An 18,879-nucleotide genomic window follows, 5' to 3' on the forward strand; every position below is an offset into this window, starting at 1 on the left:
TGATACATTGTTGGTGAAGTTGTGAACTGATTCAACCATTCTGAAGAGCAATTTGGAGCTATGCCCTGTAAGGGTCCAAAGAAAGGTCAAGCAAGCGCAATTGAAGTGGAAGTAGACCGGTGGTCTTTATACCCACATGTGCTTAAGAGTTGAGTACTTAGGGACTTCTTTCGTGGGTGGGACCTCCACTCATGGTGGGAACCTAGATCTGGCTCTGAAGTCTCGGTCAAGTTCGGGATGTAGAATTCATTGTTGATTGGCTTGTGTCTGTGACCTCATTGACCTTATATAAGCTCAAGACAAGAATCGCCCTTCCCTTTTTCCCCCTTTTCCTCTCTCTTTCCCTTTTCCCTTCTTACTACCACCTGGAGCCTGGACTGGGAAGTCGATACTAAGGTATGTGCAGGAGGTCATAGGGTAGATGTGATTTACAGGAATAAAGTTTAAGATTGCTGCTCATTTAAACTCTCAGGTGCTCTGTTATGCTTCAACTACTTTCTATGAGATAGTAGCCAGAGGATTCTGAGGACCTCAAAATAGAGGTGAGATTGATAATATTATATTTACCAGATTTTCTCTGATAGGCCTAGGAATAAGGACAGATTAACATTAGTTAGGGAGAGTAAAATAAAACTCTAACAATGCCCAAAGAGCTATATAAAACCATGCACATACCCTATAAACCCAGCAGTGTTTCTACGGTATATGTATCCCAAAAAGATTATTAAAAAAAGATAAAGAGCCCACATATACAAAAGTGTTTGTAACAGCCTTTTTTGTAGTGGTGAGGAATTGGAAATTGAATATAAGTCATGACATATGAATATAATGGAATATTGTTTTATAAGAAATAATGAGCAGACTGATTTCTGAAAAACCCAGAAAGACTTACAAGAAATGATGCTGCGTAAAGTGAGCAGAATCAAGAGAACACTTTACATCGTAACAATAAAATTATATGATGACCAACTATAATACAATGATTCAAGGTAATTCCAATAGACTTGTGGTGTAAAATGCCATCCTCATCCAGAGAGAGAACTATGGAGAATAGTAAATCAACAATTCTTTTTCTTCTGGTTTTTTTTTTTTTCTTCTCATGGTTTTTCCCTTTTGTTGATTATTCTCTTCCAACATGATTCTTTTTTTTTTTTTTAAATAGCTTTTTGTTTACAAGATATATGCATGGGTAATTTTTCAGCATTGATCCTTTTTTTTTCCCTGAGGCTGGGGTTAAGTGACTTGCCCAGAGTCACACAGCTAGGAAGTGTTAAGTGTCTGAGACCAGATATGAACTCGGGTCCTCCTGTATTCAGGGATGATGCTCTATCCACTGCACCACCTAGCTGCCCCTCACCATTGATCCTTGCAAAACTTTCTGTTCCAACTTTTCCCCTCCTTCCCTACACCCTCTCCCCCAAAGGGCAGGTAGACCAATACATGTTAAATATGTTAAAGTATATTCCCAACATGATTCATAAAGAAATATGTATTTAAAAATTAATGTAAAACCAAAAGAAAAGAAAATGGTTTTTAAAAAATGACTTGTGTAGGATCATATAGATAATAAATGGAATTTGAACCTTCTGACCACAGACCCAACATGCTTTTCCATTGTATTATTTGTCATCTTGTATGGAAACAGTCTGGCAGGAATGGATTTGCTGGAACTTATCATGTATTATTTTTAAAATATAACACAAAATGGGTAAGCACAATTTAGTGACTTTTGGTGCCAAAAGCCCAATTTGTTTTTGTCATTTCAAAACAGTCCTACAATAATATCTCCAACTACTCCTCTCTGCTGGCAAAACTCAAGCATAGTTCAGGATCATTAAGAAGAGACCTTTAGTCCAACACCTCCATTTTGTAGATGAGAAAAATGAGTCCCCAGAAAGGCTTAAGGGATTTAACCAACATTATTTTGAACTTGAATTTGAACTCAGGATTTCTGATTCCTAATTCTGACTCCTAATACCACAACCATGGTAATTTGCTAAAATTATGTTTATACATTTCCTTCCAAGCTTTTATCAGCTTAAATTGAATTCTCTCTAACAATATTAAGTTCTTTTGCCAAAAATACATCACTAAAGATGCAGCTTGGCAGCAATTTTGGCCAACCAAAAACTATTTTGGGTTCTACATTATAGGTTTTTAACCTAGCATCCATGTATCCAGAAGGGTTTATGGATAGAATTCAGGGGGGTTCATGAACATAGATGTGGGGAAAAAAATCACATCTTTATGTACATAAACTTTTTTTTTTTTTTTGCTGAGGTAATTGGGGTTTAGTGACTTGCCCTGGGTCACACAGCTGGGAAGTGTTAAGTATCTGAGGCCACATTTGACCTCAGGTTCTCCGGACTTCAGGGCTGGTGCTCTATCCACTGTGCCATCTAGCTGCTCCTGCCCATTAACTTTTAACTGAAATTTAATGTTTTTTCAATTATGAGTTTTTAAAAAAATCATCCTGAGATGGAATCTGTTGGCTTCACAAGACACCAAAAAAATGTTAAGAATCCTTGTTTTAGAGAATCATACAGTTTAGAAATGGAGGCCTCTACAGTAATTGGCAAATAGTAAGCACTTAATAAATGCTTATTTACTTGACTTGGAAGAAACCTTGGTGATTATTTTGTCAAAACTCTTTGATTTTACTGATAGGAAAATGAGATTCAGTGACTCAAAGTCAAATATCAGAACTAGGGGTTTAAATCTTGATTCCAAGACCCTTTCAATTATATGCTACATTTAATCACTGAATACCTACCACTATATAATCAATTGTCCTCCTGAGATAAGAAATGCAGTTACATAAAACTGATGCAAAATTTTGGGCTTTTGTTTTTAGTTATTTTAGTCAAGTCCCCATCAGAATTTTCCTCATGACCCTATTAGGGGTTTTTTTTTGGCAAAGAAGGTTTGCCATTTTTTTCTCTAGCTCATTTGACAGATGTAATCAGTTAAGTGACTTGTCCAAAGTCACAGGTCTGTAAAATATTCAATAGAATCAAAAGCCTCTCAAAAGTGGAAATAACATCTATACTAAAAGAAACAAAAAGACTTGCTTAGAATCAAAGAATATCAGAAAATTTAAGGAAATTGAGGCAAACAGACTTAAGTGACAGCTAATGTGTCTGAGGTAGATTCAAACCCAGGAAGATTTATCTTCCTGACATTAGGCCCAATAGTCTATTCATTTCATGTTTTAGCTGCCCATTATTGAATTTAAGGCAGAGTTATTATTTTTTTTTCTCTTTTTAACCAAACTCCTCTCATATTTTAAATTATAACATATCTCACACAATAATGATAGAAACAGATTTAAAATAGAAGAATTTTTATTTGAATACTAGTTACACTCTGTTCCTATATCCAGTTTCTGCAAAGTGTGGAAGAAAATTTTAAATTCAGGTCAAAAATAAGTACTTCCTATGCAGCTTGGAAGACAAAGAAAGACTAGGACAACTGGTTAGTATTTTAGTCAAATATCATATAAGGCATCTTATTATCAGTTAAGTTTTACTGTTATGTAAACTTTAGTTTGGTGACATCAGTGTTTGAAAATTTTGGTAAACAAATATAAAAGACTTTTAAAATTTTTTATGATGGTGGACAATAACTTTACACCTTCTAAACTGAAAAATAAAAGAAGGGGAAATAAGAGTTAATGAGGAATGATTCATTAAGTACCTTTTAGGAAACAATGCTTACCAACTGGAAAACAGTTGAAAAAAAATTTTTGGCATAAAAAATTTTAAAAAGCTTCCAAACAAAAGCTAATATGAGAAGTGCCAGTTTGTTAATTGTTATTTTTTTCCTTGTAGATGCTTGAAATTTCTTGTTGAAACTTATCTTTCAAGTACAAAGCATATATTTAGTCTGCTGTGGTGGAGGGATGAGATTATGTCCTTGGTAGCTGATGATTCTTATACAAGCATCAGGACCAGTCTCAAAATCATCAAGAGGCTGTTTCAAAAGAAAAGAAATTCAATATAAGGAAAAATAATTGACACAAAACATGAAGACAAAAAAATAAGTCTAGAGACAGCTAGGTAGCACAGTGGATATAGTGCCAGACTTGAAATATAAGATATTTGTAAAGGGCTTTGTAAATCTTAAAGTACTATATACACACTAGCTCTCTATATGTTATATATATCTAAATAGTAATAATGCTACATTATAGATGGATTATATATAATATACGATATATACACAAATACATGTGTATATATACATGTGAGCATATATATGTATGTATGTATGTGACACACAATATATTATATATGTAGTATATTATACTAGACAGATTATGAATAAGACATCTACAGAATAAATTAGAGGTAATTAGTCAGGCCTATACTATAGACATCTTGTTGGCACATAGTTGTTTGCATATTATCTCCCTCATTACAACATGAGCTCCTTGAGGTCAGTGACATTTTGCCTTTAAATGTTTGTTGATTGTAAACTGATGGACTGCCATGGGAAAAATCAGAAGATTTCACAGACATGGAAGAATCCAGAGTTCATTATCATACTTGTAAAGACAATCTTATGGGAATTTAAAAAGATCATGGTTTCAAAATTTAGGACTATTTCAACCAGTCAAGAAATTCCACAAGAATTAAGGTTTGATCCAACAGCAGGAAATGATCTCTTTTTTCTCCCTGTGAATTTATACATTATTTTTGTCTCTTTTCTCCTATTACTCTAGTGTTTAAGAATACAGTCACTGTACAATAAGTACTCCATGTCTATGAATGCCCTATCATTCACCTGTAATGCTAAATATCATTCACCTCTCTATCTTCCCTAGAACTTGGTGCTGTGCTTTGTACATGCTGGCTACCTGGTCACTGAATGAGAACTCAAAAATCCCCCATTTCCAGAACATTTTCTTCTACCGCACACATACCTGGCACTCTTTATTAGTTTGAAAGATTTAACGAATACTTACTTGAAGCTTGCATAGGTTTCTAGACTCTTATGAAAATTACATTTAGTAACCTATAAATCTCTCAGAATGGAAACTCCTCCTACCAAAGCAGAGGTACTTGTGTGTAACCTATAGCCTTAGGAAGTTAATTAGGGTATCAAGAGACTAAGTGATTTATACAGAATGACATCACTAGCATTTGTCTAAGGTGGGACACCTTAGACAATGATATGTATGTCATTCTGATTCCAAAGCCCATGCCTTCAGGATTACTTTATTTGCAAAAATTAGAAACTTCTAATTGCCAAAAACTCATTACTTCTGAATCTCAGCAAAGGAAATTAAGGACAGAAACAATTCCTTACCTGAGGCCAGCCACAATCCCTGCTGGCATTAGTTTCTTGGACCTCTTGAACCTCATGCCCATCATAATGGCCAGAAAAAAGGTAGTGACTGTAAAAGAAATCAGTTCATGAGTTAAAATTACAATGGAGCAATTCTTTAGTTACACATGAAAAAATAAGGACATGATCTCATTTGTCCAAAATTCCTCCCCTCTTATAAGTCATAGCAAGTTTTTGGTTTTTGTCCAAACTTTGAACAGCTCCATTCCTCAAAGACATAATGTTCAAATACATAACAATTAGGAGGACATTTGTTTTCAAATAGCTAACCAGAAATAATATAACAAAAAGGTAACTTTTTTTATGGGACATTTGTAATAAGATGAAAGGGACTCTGACTTACCACACAAACACAAAAAATGATGAAGTTATAGAGGTTTTAAGGAGAATGGTATATCATAAAAAATAATTTCTAATTAATTTAAATCTGAAAATAAACAATATTGATTTTTATAATGTTTTAACACTTGGAGAATTTCACGCATGGAGAATAAATAACTTAGCTACCTAACTAATAGAATTCAGAATATCTGAGAGTCAGGTATTATACACTTTGCAGGTCAGTTGTTTAGCAACTCACATCTCCAGTAGGCTTCATGCAGTATTTATGGCACTATAACAGCACACTTGAAAAACTGCTTTTACACAATTTTCCAAATAACATGCCTGTAAATGACAGAAATCTTTGGATGCAAGTTGCTTGAAAGCATGTAGAAAGAATATTTTAGAAAAACTGCCTTCTTGCAAGGATTATCCTTCTTTCTTTATTTATTTCCTTCCTCCCTTTATTTATTCCTTTTTTCCTTCCTATCCTTCTTTCTTTCCCCTAATTTACTCCTGACACCATTCATAGCTCCAACTCTCTTCTTCTCCCTATCCCAGATTCAAATATATCATTATGGTGTTTCCTATAAAAAATATAAATTTGTGTTTCAGTTCATGTACAAACTCAGTTGCTTTTTAATGCAATTAAATTACCATAGAACAATATTAATTCACTTCTTTTCCCAATCCTTCTCTGATTGGATATCTATGATCAAACTGGTGCATAAAAGGCCCATAATTGTTCTGTCTATGGTTATGCTTCTACTTGGCATGCATATTTCCACTGGCCTGGAACTAATGATCATATTTTAGAATATACAATTTTTTTTTTTGGTCCTCAGACTTTTTTTAAATGCAAGGAAAGGGTTTCAGTCTTTTTTTTCTTATTTTCACTATTACAGACAAATATTTGAAAAGACAAAGAAAAGTGCTGAAAGATTTGGTGGGAATAATGACAAGGAAAGAACTTGAATGCACATGTGATATGGATGATCTAATTATAATTTTTAATAAGGTAAATTTGAATACTTGAGACTGTTTCATGAGATTCATTATTCATACTAATTATGGAAGTGTTACTACTGGGCTTATATCCCAAAGAGATCTTAAAAAAAGGTAAAAGGACCTGTATGTGCAAAAATGTCTGTGGCAGCCCTTTTTGTAGTGGCCAGAAACTGGAAACTGAGTGGATGTCCATCAATTGGAGAATGGCTGAATAAATTGTGGTATATGAATGTTATGGAATATTATTGTTCTGTAAGAAATGACCAACAGGATGATTTCAGAAAGGCCTGGAGAGACTTATGTGAACTGATGCTGAGTGAAATGAGCAGGACCAGGAGATCATTATATACTTCAACAACAATTCTATATGATGATCAATTCTGATGGACGTGGCCCTCTTCAACAGTGAAATGAACCAAATCAGCTCCAATAGAGCAGTAATGAACTGAACCAGCTACACCCAGCAAAAGAACGCTGGGAGATTACTATGAACCACTACATAGAATTCCCAATCCCTCTATTTTTGTCCACCTGCATTTTTGATTTCCTTCACAGGCTAATTGTACACTATTTCAAAGCCGATTCTTTTTGTACAGCAAAACAACTATTTGGACATGTATACATATATTGTATTTAATTTATACTTTAACATATGTAACATGTATTGGTCAACCTGCCATCTAGAGGAGGGGCGGTGAGGGGAAGGAGGGGAAAAATTGGAACAAAAGGCTTGGCAGTTGTCAATGCTGTAAAATTACCCATGCATATATCTTGTAAATAAAAAGCTATTTAAAAAAAAAAAAAAAGACCTAGCTGGACTGTGTTGATTTCTGGTCTCACAGAACTACTTTACTGATTTGTGAAATATACTAAGAGAGTTTGATTTTTTTTTTTTAAATACTTTCTTTTCTCAATCTAGATCAATATAATACTCACATAGTGACATTTTGACATCTCGGGAGTCACAGGAGATACGGTAAGCTCCATAACCAGCCAATAAGCCAAAGAAAAGACCAGCAATCAAAGATACAATGCTTCCTAAAACAACAAAGAGAGCAGAGGATCAGCAACAGAAATGCAAATTCAAGAAATATGAAACATGAGGATATCACCTCACTATTTCACAAACCTCTACCGGTTGGTTGTCTCTCCATGGAGACAGATCGCAACTCCTCCAAAGTACTATCTGATGGACCAAAGAAAACAGACGCACAATCTGTCTCCAGTCCTATTCTCAGGCCCTTTATTCAGCACGAGATAACCTACCAAAGCTTTGCATTCCAGAACAACTACGAAGATCACCTTCTCCCTCCACCTCAAGGCATAAGAATAGAAATTTTGTAGAGAATTTAAAAACATTTGAAGAAAAATAAACTTTCTTTCAAAAATACTGCAAAGAAACAATCGATCAGCTAGTATTTATTCAAGACATCCATCAGCCTATTTGACATATTGTTCTATCATCTGTTATCTGCCATCTTTTTGTCTATCACATCATTCTTGTATCCTAGGCCAGATATCTTGACTTTTGCCTGGCCACTGGACTCTGGAGAAGAAAGCAAGGCTGATGACTTTGTACAACTCCACTTCACTTAAATCCAATTTGTGAGCAAGTCAAAGTTTCACCTCTGGGAATGAGGGAACAACAATTCAGTATTTCTACAACTCTGGCAGTCCTAAGTGCTAGGGATGCAAATGTAAAAAAAAAAAAAAAAAAAAAAAAAAATACCCAAAGTAATTCCATCTCTCAAGAAGCCCATACTCATTGGGCTTACACAGAAGTAAAAATACAATATTTATGAAATAAATATAGCATAATTTGGGGAAGATGGAATATAGTAGTTGAAGGGAATCTCGAAAGCATATTAGATTAATTTATTCAGACAAATGTTCATGGACAACTTTTATTTTTACATCCTCTTTATTTGTGATTGAAGCTTCACCATGAAGTTCTCATTTGTAACAAAGAATTTAAAATAAAGAAGTTCAACAATAAATGGTTCTCATAATCTAATTTTTTGAGGAGAAAAAAATATTCAGGTCTTTTGTCTGTTGTTTCATTTGTATATGACTCAATGATTCCATTTGAGGTTTTCTTGGCAAAGATACTGGAGTGTTGAACTTTTTCTTTCTTCAACTCATTTTATAGATGAGGAAACTAATAAATGTCTGAGAGTCGGATTTGAACTCATGAAGACAAATCTTCATGATTCTAGGCCCAATATTCTATCTACTGAGTCACTAGCCACCCTTAGGTCTTCTGCTGTTTTATAACTGAAACAACTTGGAAACTGCCATCTGGGGAAAAAAATTTAATTTTCATGAGCAATTCAGTAGAGATGACAACCTCACATTTATATGGCATTTTAAATTTTACACATCACTTCACATACACTTTCTCATATGAGCTTCATAATAACTGGGTGAAGTAGGAGCTATTATTACCTTAATTTATGGAAAATGAGAGAAACTGAGGGGGGTCAGAGAAATTAAGTCTGTGCCACACATCTAAAAGGGGTCTGAAGCAAGATTCAAATCCAGTACTTCCTGAAGCTTAAAAAACCTGTAAAATGGGAATAATAACAGCACTTATTGCCAGAGTTGTAGTGAAGATCCAATGAGATAATATTTATAAAGAGCTTGGCCCATAGTAGATGATTAATAAAATCTTGTTTTTTTCCAAGTTCAACATTCGGTCAGATGAGGTCTTCAAGGTTAGCTGTGGTTAGCAGAGAAATTGATAAAAATAAGGGATTACCCTTAGGCAAGCCGGAAGAAGGCTCAGATAATGGTAATCCAGTCAAAAAACCAAGTGATCCCAAGACCCTGAGGCTAAAATTCCCCAATAAAACAACTTATGGCCCAAGGCTTTGCAGCTACCTTCCCTAGGGTCAGCCAGCCATAGCACTGGGCCCTGAGGTATTTTTCCCCCACCCCCATACCACACTGTACCGCCCCTAACTACACTATGCTTCCCAACCCCATTTCTTTTCTTTACAGCTACTTAACTCTTTTAGGGTACTAAGTCACTTTCAGGATTTAGTCTGCCAGCTAATGACATGTCCCAGCCTCATGGAGTGCACCTGTTCTACTGGGTGAGTTCCACTGGTGTGAGTTCCACAGAGGAATTTGTCTTTCATATGCTTTCCCAGTTCTATTTTATACTTACCATTCCCGGTGTCTAATGTATCCCTTCATTTTATCTGTAACCTGTTCCTTTAAATAAATCTACTTTTTACCAAAGAGAATGGCCATAGTGAATGCTTCACATGACTGAACCCCAACTTTTGTGCCTGCCATCACTTGGGGCTTGACACCACAATCATATAGCACATCACATCCACTAAGCCAGGCAAAGGATCTGATTCCTCTGAAGTTCAAAATAGATGATTATCTACGAAGTTTCAAAGTTTGGTAATCATTTACAGGGGTTACACTGGTTTCTTCACTTTTCTAATACCAAAAGAGGAGAAAAAAAGCAATTTTAATCATAACTTACAAGGCACAAAAAGGCTGTAATGGATCATTAGCTTTATTCTATCCCCTTAGCCTCCAGGGAAGAAATACTTACATTATAGAAGACAAATGGTTTTTCTGCCTTTGTCTAAGAGATCTCTTTTTAAAAAGCAAGTTCTTACAACTAACTTTGGCTACTTTGTCTTTATTCAAACAAAGTTGTGAGAAAAACAGACCAAAACAAAAGCCTCAATTTTTCACCACAAAAGGGTGAGAAGCAAAAAGAAAAGAAACAATTTGTCTACAAATTTCTCTTCCTCCAAGACAATTTGCCTTGCTCAGTTATAGACTTAACAGGATAAAAGTCAAGGATCTGATCAATAGAGGAATTAAGTCTTACATTTACCCAAGACCTTTAGAGAAGATAAGTAATTTTTTTTTCTTGAAGTTAAGTAATTTGCCCAAAATCTAAATGTCAAAGCCTACATGGTGGACTGTGGTCTTCCATCTCCCAAGTCAAACTCCTGGACTCCCAACCTTACATAGGGAAGGGAATTTGGAGGGTCTCAGGGCAAGGCTCAGTAGGCCATTGCTCCGGTTGGCTGAGAAAATCTCCTTCAACCCTGCCTCAGTGAGAGACCACCCAGGGAATCAGATAAAGTGTTTTAGCTATGTGGGGCTAGTTGAGTCCAGAGCTAAAATATTCCAACCCTATTCAAATGAAGATCTTCAATTCAATTCAAACTGTACCCAGATCCATCAAGAGCAATCCCTAGCTTGTAGCCAAGGCTTATAAAAGAACCAAACTAAAACCCTCTCTTAGCAGAGGTTCCAAACATGCCAGCTATGCCATGCTTGGGATGCCAAGGAGCCTCTGTCCACTGGAATATTCTTTTCCAGTGCCACCCTCTCTTTACCTTATTTCTCTAATCAGACTTCATGCCTCTCTGTCAGGATTTCTAACCTTACAATCCCTATAATTAAACTTCTTTTATCAATCTAGGTTTTCAGGTCTGTAAATTCCTTTATGGAGAATCTCTGCACTGCCAGAAGGGAGTCCCCAAAACTTCCTGGGATTTGCAGGGGAGCCAAACCTCTCCATTTGGTTCCCTGAACCCTGAACCTGCCAGAAGACCTTTATCATTTAAATCCCAGACAACCAGAAACCTTAATCTCATTTTGATTCCCTAAATCTAGACCTTATCAATTTCATGAGAATATAAAAAGTAAAATTCTGAAAAAAAGTAAATTTAAAAAAATCTTTAATAAATAAACTCTACCTCAAATTCTCCAATGAGTTAATTTTTTCTTTCTTTTCGACATTAGAAACAAGTCAGTTTTTGGCACCAAAGTACTTTTCCTTATCAATATGCTATGCTAACATTAACTCATCAGAATTCCTATCAATCTCATTGTTGGTCAGTGATATCCAAGTCAACATGGCCCCATGGATTTGTCCACGAGATTTTCTTAGTAAAGATATCAGAGTTGTTTGCCATTTCCTTCTCCAGTGTCCGTTTTACAGATAAGAAACTGAAGTAAATTTGAATTAAGTGATTAATCCAGGGTCACACATCTAGTGTTTAAGTCCAAATTTGAGCTCATATCTTCCCAACTCCAGGCCTGGTGCTCTATTGTTCACTGCATCACTATCTAGCTGCATCTTCTCCCCACCCCATCAACTAACTGATAATTAGAGAACTTAAAGAGAGTTTAGTATTAAAGACGACATTAAAACTAAGAAGATTCTAAATTTCTTCTTTTACACAGGTCCTTAGATCATTCTTGCAAACTTTGATTGCTAAGTTACCTTTAGATTTAAATTTCAGAATTTACCTTTGCGATGATATCCCAAAATGCCTCCACATGCTATTATGCTAGCGTATCCAAAACCAATCCAGTCAATAGTCATGGTTACACTTCTAAAGAACGAGAGAAAAGAAATAGGATCAAATAAGATAAAACTGCAAAAAGAATTTTTTAAACAGGGAAATAAGTCAGATGCATAAAAATTATTACTAAAATAACACAAGCACATAAAATAAAATCTGTAATTTTTCAAGTCTGTTTATCGGAAGAAGAAAAGTGTAGGAAAATGCTTAGGATCAGCCCTTCTTTCCTCTTATCTGGCAACATCCAGGAATGAGGTATTCAAGAGTTAGGATTCCAGATAAGTCAACTGTCCAAATGTAAAATATCTTTCTTATGGAAAGCTCTACAAAACACATTCTACCTTCTGCCTTAATAAGCAGAGCATCCCTCAAGCATCCATGATTTCATCACTGTGGACCCTCCCTCCACCAATGCAGATTGTAAGCCCTTCCATGTCTTGGCAGAAAGTATTTAGGAGTTGGTGTAATTGAAAAAACAAAACAAAACAAAAAAACCTGATCACCCAGTGAATGGCCAACTTTAGGGTGAGAAGTCTCTCCAGACTTGGTGAGGATGGCACACAGTTTCTAGTTTCCAGATGTGTACTCTAGGCCTTTCACACTTGGTAGGGGTTTGTCAGACTGAAGAGGGTAGGAAACTAGGCAGAGATGGGTCAGTGGGTTTTTTCTGCCTGTTAGGATTACCAGGTGAGAATTCAGGTTGTCTGGACAGTGACAAGGTGAGAATTCAGATTGTCTGGACAATTACATGGTGAGAACTCAGGTCGACCTGACAGTTCTTTGGCTCAGACCTTTGGTTTGGGCCTTTAAAGGGAGTTTACACCTTAGGAATTCTAAGAGAAGCAAGCTCACTAGTTGAAGTACTTCTTCCCAGAAGCCCTTGCATTATCCCACGCCCATTCTCTGGGAGGATAAAAAGAGGCAACATTGAGCCTGGAGAGCAATCTGGACTGGGGAAGGACCAGAGCTGGAGGAGATTCAGAGCCAGGATTCAGGAAGAAGAAGAGGCTGGCTGGAGGCTCCAGAAGCCTCCCAAGAAACCTGCTCATAGAGGAAAAGATTATACAGAAAAGAAACCTCCTCCCAGAGAAGGATTACAACTGAGAGACAATCAGAACATTACAGTTTGTCTCTCTCTCTCCTTCTCCCTCCAAAGTGCCAAGGCTAGCCTACTCAATGCAGTGTTAAAACAAAATCTTTATCAATTAGGAAAGAGACTCCGAAGGATCTTCGGGCAATAGGCCTCCAGGGAGAAAAGCCTTATTGCAAGGAATAGAATTTTGGAGCTTCATTTTATACACAAACAGGATCATAAAACAGAGTTTGTATTTACAAAGGACTTTTCTGCTTCCCCTCAGATATAGAGTAGTTTGTATATCAAAGGGGTTTCTCAGGAGGCTGTAAATCCTTTGAAGTTTGTATAAGAAAGGGATTTCTCTTGAGGATGTAAGATTCTGTTAATCATTTGCATACTGGCCTATCTGCTTTGACCTCTTCAAGACCTTGTATCCTACTGACACACGTTTTTGGAAGTCCAGGGTCACTTACATGTCAAAAGGAGGCGTTTTCAAAAGACTTTAGTGGAAGAATATCACTTTAACTTTTCCTTGATTTCTCCAGGCAAACATTACCACTATCAATTTCTACAGCAGGACCTGACACAATAATTCGGGGGCTAGGAAGCACAAAAAATTTCTGGTCCCTAGAGCAAATTATTCCCAAATAGCTAGGTTCTTCTAAATGATATTTCTTCCATTTCCTCTCTTATAGCTGCCTCAACTGTCTGCTCTCCCTTCTCATCACCCACAGTGGTTTTTTCATTTCTGCTACTATTTCTGTTAACCTACCACATCTCTAGTAGTATTGCTTTCTACTTCTCCAACACTTGGTGTCTTGTTTTGGTTCTACAGGTTCCTGGCTTTCATAGACATCATGAGCTAACACAGGTGCTATTTTATCCTGGCCTACAAACCAGCTAATTACTTCCCACTGTCATCTTGGATGCTTAGCTTTTCCTTCTAGGCCTCCTAGGTGTTCCTGAATTTAGGGTACCAGAAATTTTAGTTTGAGATATAACATCAGGGGGTGTTACTGAGCTGGAAAGTAAGTTTCTCTTGATTTGGACAAATTAGGTTTGAACTTTTAAATGGGATGAAGTGGTACAAAATGAAGTAAAAGCAAGAAAATTACATGGTCAGTGACTGTGACAATGTAAATGGAAAGAAAGAAGGAAAGGAAGGAAAGGAAAGAAAAAAAGAAAGGAATGGGAAGAGAAGAAAAAAGGGAAGGGAAGAAGGAAGGAAAAGGAAAAGGAAAAGAGGAAAATGAAAGTGAATGATGTATTATAATAGCCAAATCTGGTCTCCCTAAAAGAGATATAAGAAGGCATCCTTTCATGCCACTTTGCCTCCTGCTAGCTTCCCAGAAGAGGGGAGATTGTGGATATGGAATACTAGCTTGGTTAATATATTAGTTTTTAACTTTTTAATAAATCCTTTGTCATAAAGGATGACTCTCTGGATAGGGGAATGAGAAGAACATTTTAGGAAAGTGATATAAAACTAAAAGATATTAATTTTAAAAATTAAAACTCTTTAGGTTACTGCTATTATTGCTCAGTCATTTTTCAATCACATCTAACTCTTTGTGACCCTATCTGGATTTTTCTTAACAGAGATATTGAAGGGGTTTATTTCCTTCTCCAGTTCATTTTACAGGATGAAGAAACTGAGACAAATAACCGTGAAGTGACTTGTTAGTAAGTATCTGAGGCTGAGTTTGAACTCAGAAAGATGAATCTATTTGACTCCAAAGCCCAGCACCCTGTTCACTGTGCCATTTAGCTGCCCTATGGGTATTCTTAGACTTTTCCAAATGACTTGGAACACTTAGAGAGCCTTATCAGACTCTCCACATCTTCCCTACCTTCTGCCACTATCACCCATAAGATCCCAAATGGGGATTAAGTGGCCATTAGTATTGGGCACAGATAAAAACTACAACAAACACACTTCTAGGTTCCATTAGAAGGCCCCTAATGTATCTTCCAAGTCTGAAATGCTCTGATTGCATTAAGGCACTAATCCAGATTACCTTTTACAGAAGCTCTCTTAGGGGATCTTCTTCCTCTTCCTACCCAACTTTGAAGGCTCCTTTAATGCCAATCTAATTCCCTTTCAACAAAGTTATCTTGAAAGAGTGATAATTATATTCACAAATCCAAACTCCATAATTTCCAGTTATCAGAAACTACCAAAAAAAAAGTTTCAAGTGCCTCCCATATGGTTGAATCTTGGTAGACTTAAACATTCTCCCTCAAAATTAACTTTTACTTGCTATAGGAAGGCCAGTCTCATTAGTAAAATGTGGTAGGAAGAGAAAAAATATCAAAAAATGATTATAAGGTTTTGACCCTGGACAATGGCGTCACTGAGAGAAACTCGTAAGCTAAATAAACTAGGAGGCAGATTTTGGGAAGGAATTCTGATTTAGTTATATTTAATATACAAGTAGATTATCTGGGAGGAGACATACAACAGGCTTCTGCAAAAAAAAATTTAAAAAATTAAAAAAAAAATGAGAGCTCTCAAGGGAGAGGTTGGACCTGGAAATAGAGATTAGCTATTAGCTGCATTATGATGATAATTGAAGCCTTAAGGACTAGATCATCAAAGATGAGAGATAAATGAGACAAAATCACATTCATATTTGGGCTAGAGGAGAAGACAGAAGTAATGAAGGAAACTAAGGGATTTTCAGAAAGGTCTTAGGAAAAGCAGTATTACAATGGCCAAAAAAAAAAAAAAAAATCCAGGAAAAAAAAAAAAGTAGCAATCAAAGGCTACAGAAAGGTCAAGAATTAGAACTGAGGAAAGGTCATTGGGTTTGACAATTTTAAAAGTCATTGACAATATTGGAAAGGATTATTTCAGTTAAATGGTGGGGATAGAATCTTTGCAAACCTTAAAGCACTATATAAATTTCAGTTATTATTATGATTAATTAGATTAGAGATAATCTAATACATACAATTAATAGAGAAACAGAATTGGAATCTAGGATTTTCTCTTGACCTCTGATACACATAACACTCATTTATTAAGCCCTTCACTATATATAAAGCACTGTCCTATGAGCTGGGAAAATACGGGTAATTAATTAAGACATGATTTCTGCCCTTACCCACCACCTTTCTCTAAGCAACAGAAAGAAATTAACTAATTATACTCACTCTCATTCCTCTACGAAACTGACAAGCTCAACATAGTCAAGGCCATTATTTCAGGCAACTAAACCCAGGAAAGGTTAACATTAACTGGGTGAGCCTGAGGAGGAGTAAAAATCAGGAACTTTCAACATCCTCTTCCCTAATTAACATTCATATGGTCAGATGTGTCCTTGAAGTAAGTTTCAGTTTTGATGTTGATTCTGAGAGCTAAACTTGGGAGAAATGCTGCAAGAACACTTATCCAAAGCCTAGCTCCCTTACTCAGTAACATCTCTCCTTTCTGGCCTCCAACTATATATATATATATATATATATGGCACCTAAGTAATTTGGAGAGTGATGTAATGGAGTAGAAATACTTAAGTCCAGACACTAGTTGTAACCCAAGCAAGTCACTTTCATCTCTCGGACTCAGTTTCCTCATCTATAAAATGGGAATAATATCTACTTTAGAGTTGTGAGGTTCAAATGGAAATAATGGTCTTCTAATATTCTTAATACAGCTCAAAACGTTAATAGCTTGCAAATTAAACATTTTGCAAAATTTGAATCCCTTTGTAAATGTTAGCTATTATTATCATGAATGTCCTATTCTAAAGGACAGAGAAATCAAAACTACTGAATTTACTGTTTATTGATTGACTTGGGAACAAAAAACGCCACAAAAAGAAGAATCAATTTTCTCCTGCCTTTTTCTCAATGAAGGGTCATCTGGATACACGTGACTTGGCCAGTTGCTGCTTTCAAACTTTTCAAGTCACCTAAAGAAGGGAAGTTCTGGCAGCACTTTTGTAACTGATGCAGAGAGCAGCAGAGATGCTTTCAAGGAGACCATTCTGCATTTATACTGGACGGGAAAATTAAATGGAAGGGAAATTGTTCCTGAAGCTAGAAGGTCCTGCAAACGGGCTCATTTCAGCAGAGAACACTCCTTTAGGAATTAAGTTTGCAGGGTTTTTTTTAATGCCCTTTACACTTTCCACAATAATCCCGCGCGGTTTAGGGTGTGTTGCAACTTGGCAGAGGGAAATTAGCCTGAGGAGGTCTAGTTAATAAGAAGGTGGTTTGTGTCTGCTCCCGGAAGGGAGGGTGGAGGAGAAAAAACTGGGAGCAGCTAGATTTGCAATAAATGGGTAAGGCGAAGGTCCCCCCTCTGTTAACTGGACCAGGTGCGCAGCTGCTCCCAGGCTGCAGCTGCGGAGGGGAAGAGCTGGAAGGGACTCTGGAGAACATCCGGGGTGCATCCCGCACAAATCTCTGTCCCCGACAAGGGCAATTGCCTCGTTTGCCCCCCACAGAAAAAGTGAGATGTCGCTGCCCGGAGCTCCTTCTTTTAGGTCCATCGGCAGCGGAATCACGGGTTGCATCCCCAGGTGAGGGAATTCTACGGGGGACTGGCCAACTTTCCCAGCTGCTCACAGCTAGCCCCCAAGACTCACGCCCGCAGAAGGGACGGGAGCTGCAGACGGACACAAAGGGGCTGCAGAAGGAAAAAAACTCAGGTTTCCTCTAGGTTGCTTACCTGACACCGTCCCCGCCTCCGGTACCCTCTGAACTCTCCTTCTCCCTTCCTTCTTTCCTCCTCCCGTTGCTCCTCCCCAAGCTCTGCGCACGCTCACTTTCGCTCTCTCCTCAGCTTCCTTCCCGCGTGCCTGTCCAGTCAAGGCAGCCCCGCCCGAGAGCGTCCCGTGCCAACGCACTGTCTGTGGAACGCCCCGGGCCCGCGTGCGTCTGTGGAACGTCCGGGGCCTGCGTTCCGTCTGTGGAACGCTCCGGCCCCGCGAGCCGTCTGTGGAACGCCCCGGGCCCGCGTGCCGTCAATGAACATCCCGGGCCCGCGTTCGGTCTATGGAACGCCCCGGGCCCGCGCGCCGTCTGTGGAACGCCCCGGGCCCGCGTGCGTCTGTGGAACGCCCCGGGCACGCGCGCCGTCTGTGGAACGCCCCGGGCACGCGTGAACGCCCCGGGCTCGCGTTCTGTCTGTGGAACGTCCCGGGCTCGCGTTCTGTCTATGGGACGCCCCGGGCAGTGTGCTAACTACCGGCAGCCGTGTGCCCACAGTCTTCCCTTAACATCTTAACATACTCGGCCCTCCGGTCTCGCAGTCAGTCCCGGCCTTCTGGGCCTCAGAGCCGGCAGCCGGGAATAGCGGAGGAGGGGGACGCCACCTGCTGGACATGATTGGGTCTGGGAAAGAGTTCTAGAGGATTATATGGAATTTCTGTGTTAATACAACCAGGACACTCCTGAGGGAACTCTGGATCTTGGTTCCAAATTGGTGCTACAGGCTCTGCCCTTCTCTTATCATAGGATCATAGATTTTAAGGCCTTTAGAGATTGGCTAATCCAATTTACTGGTTTTGCAAATGAGGAAACTGAGGCACAGAGGTCACATGAGTGTTTCAAATGAGCATTCAGACCCAGGTCCTCAGACTAGCTGCAGCTCAGGAGGTAGGCTGGGACTCATAGCTCAAAACAAAACACAACAAAAGAAAACTCCAAACTTTTTTTTTTTACTCCAAACTTTTTTTTTTAATGGATAATTTTATTTATTTATTTATTTATTTTTTTTATATTTTAATTTTTTTTTATTTACCAGATATATGCATGGGTAATTATACAGCA

The 18,879-nt window shown here is 37.8% G+C and overlaps 1 protein-coding gene across 1 annotated transcript; it reads right to left on the bottom strand.

Annotated features, from left to right (window-relative positions):
- Positions 1-3,326: 3,326 nt before the first annotated feature.
- On the bottom strand, positions 3,327-18,382 carry TMEM14A (transmembrane protein 14A). Its single transcript, XM_074310656.1, has 5 exons — positions 17,777-18,382; positions 11,971-12,056; positions 7,615-7,716; positions 5,311-5,398; positions 3,327-3,972 (listed from the first exon to the last, which is right to left on the bottom strand). Exons 2-5 carry the CDS (start codon positions 12,044-12,046, stop codon positions 3,933-3,935), a joined length of 306 nt encoding a protein of 101 aa, XP_074166757.1. The 5' UTR covers positions 12,047-12,056; positions 17,777-18,382; the 3' UTR covers positions 3,327-3,932.
- Between the last annotated feature and the right edge of the window lie 497 nt (positions 18,383-18,879).

Source organism: Sminthopsis crassicaudata, chromosome 4, assembly GCF_048593235.1.
Source record: "Sminthopsis crassicaudata isolate SCR6 chromosome 4, ASM4859323v1, whole genome shotgun sequence".
Taxonomy (NCBI): domain Eukaryota; kingdom Metazoa; phylum Chordata; class Mammalia; order Dasyuromorphia; family Dasyuridae; genus Sminthopsis; species Sminthopsis crassicaudata.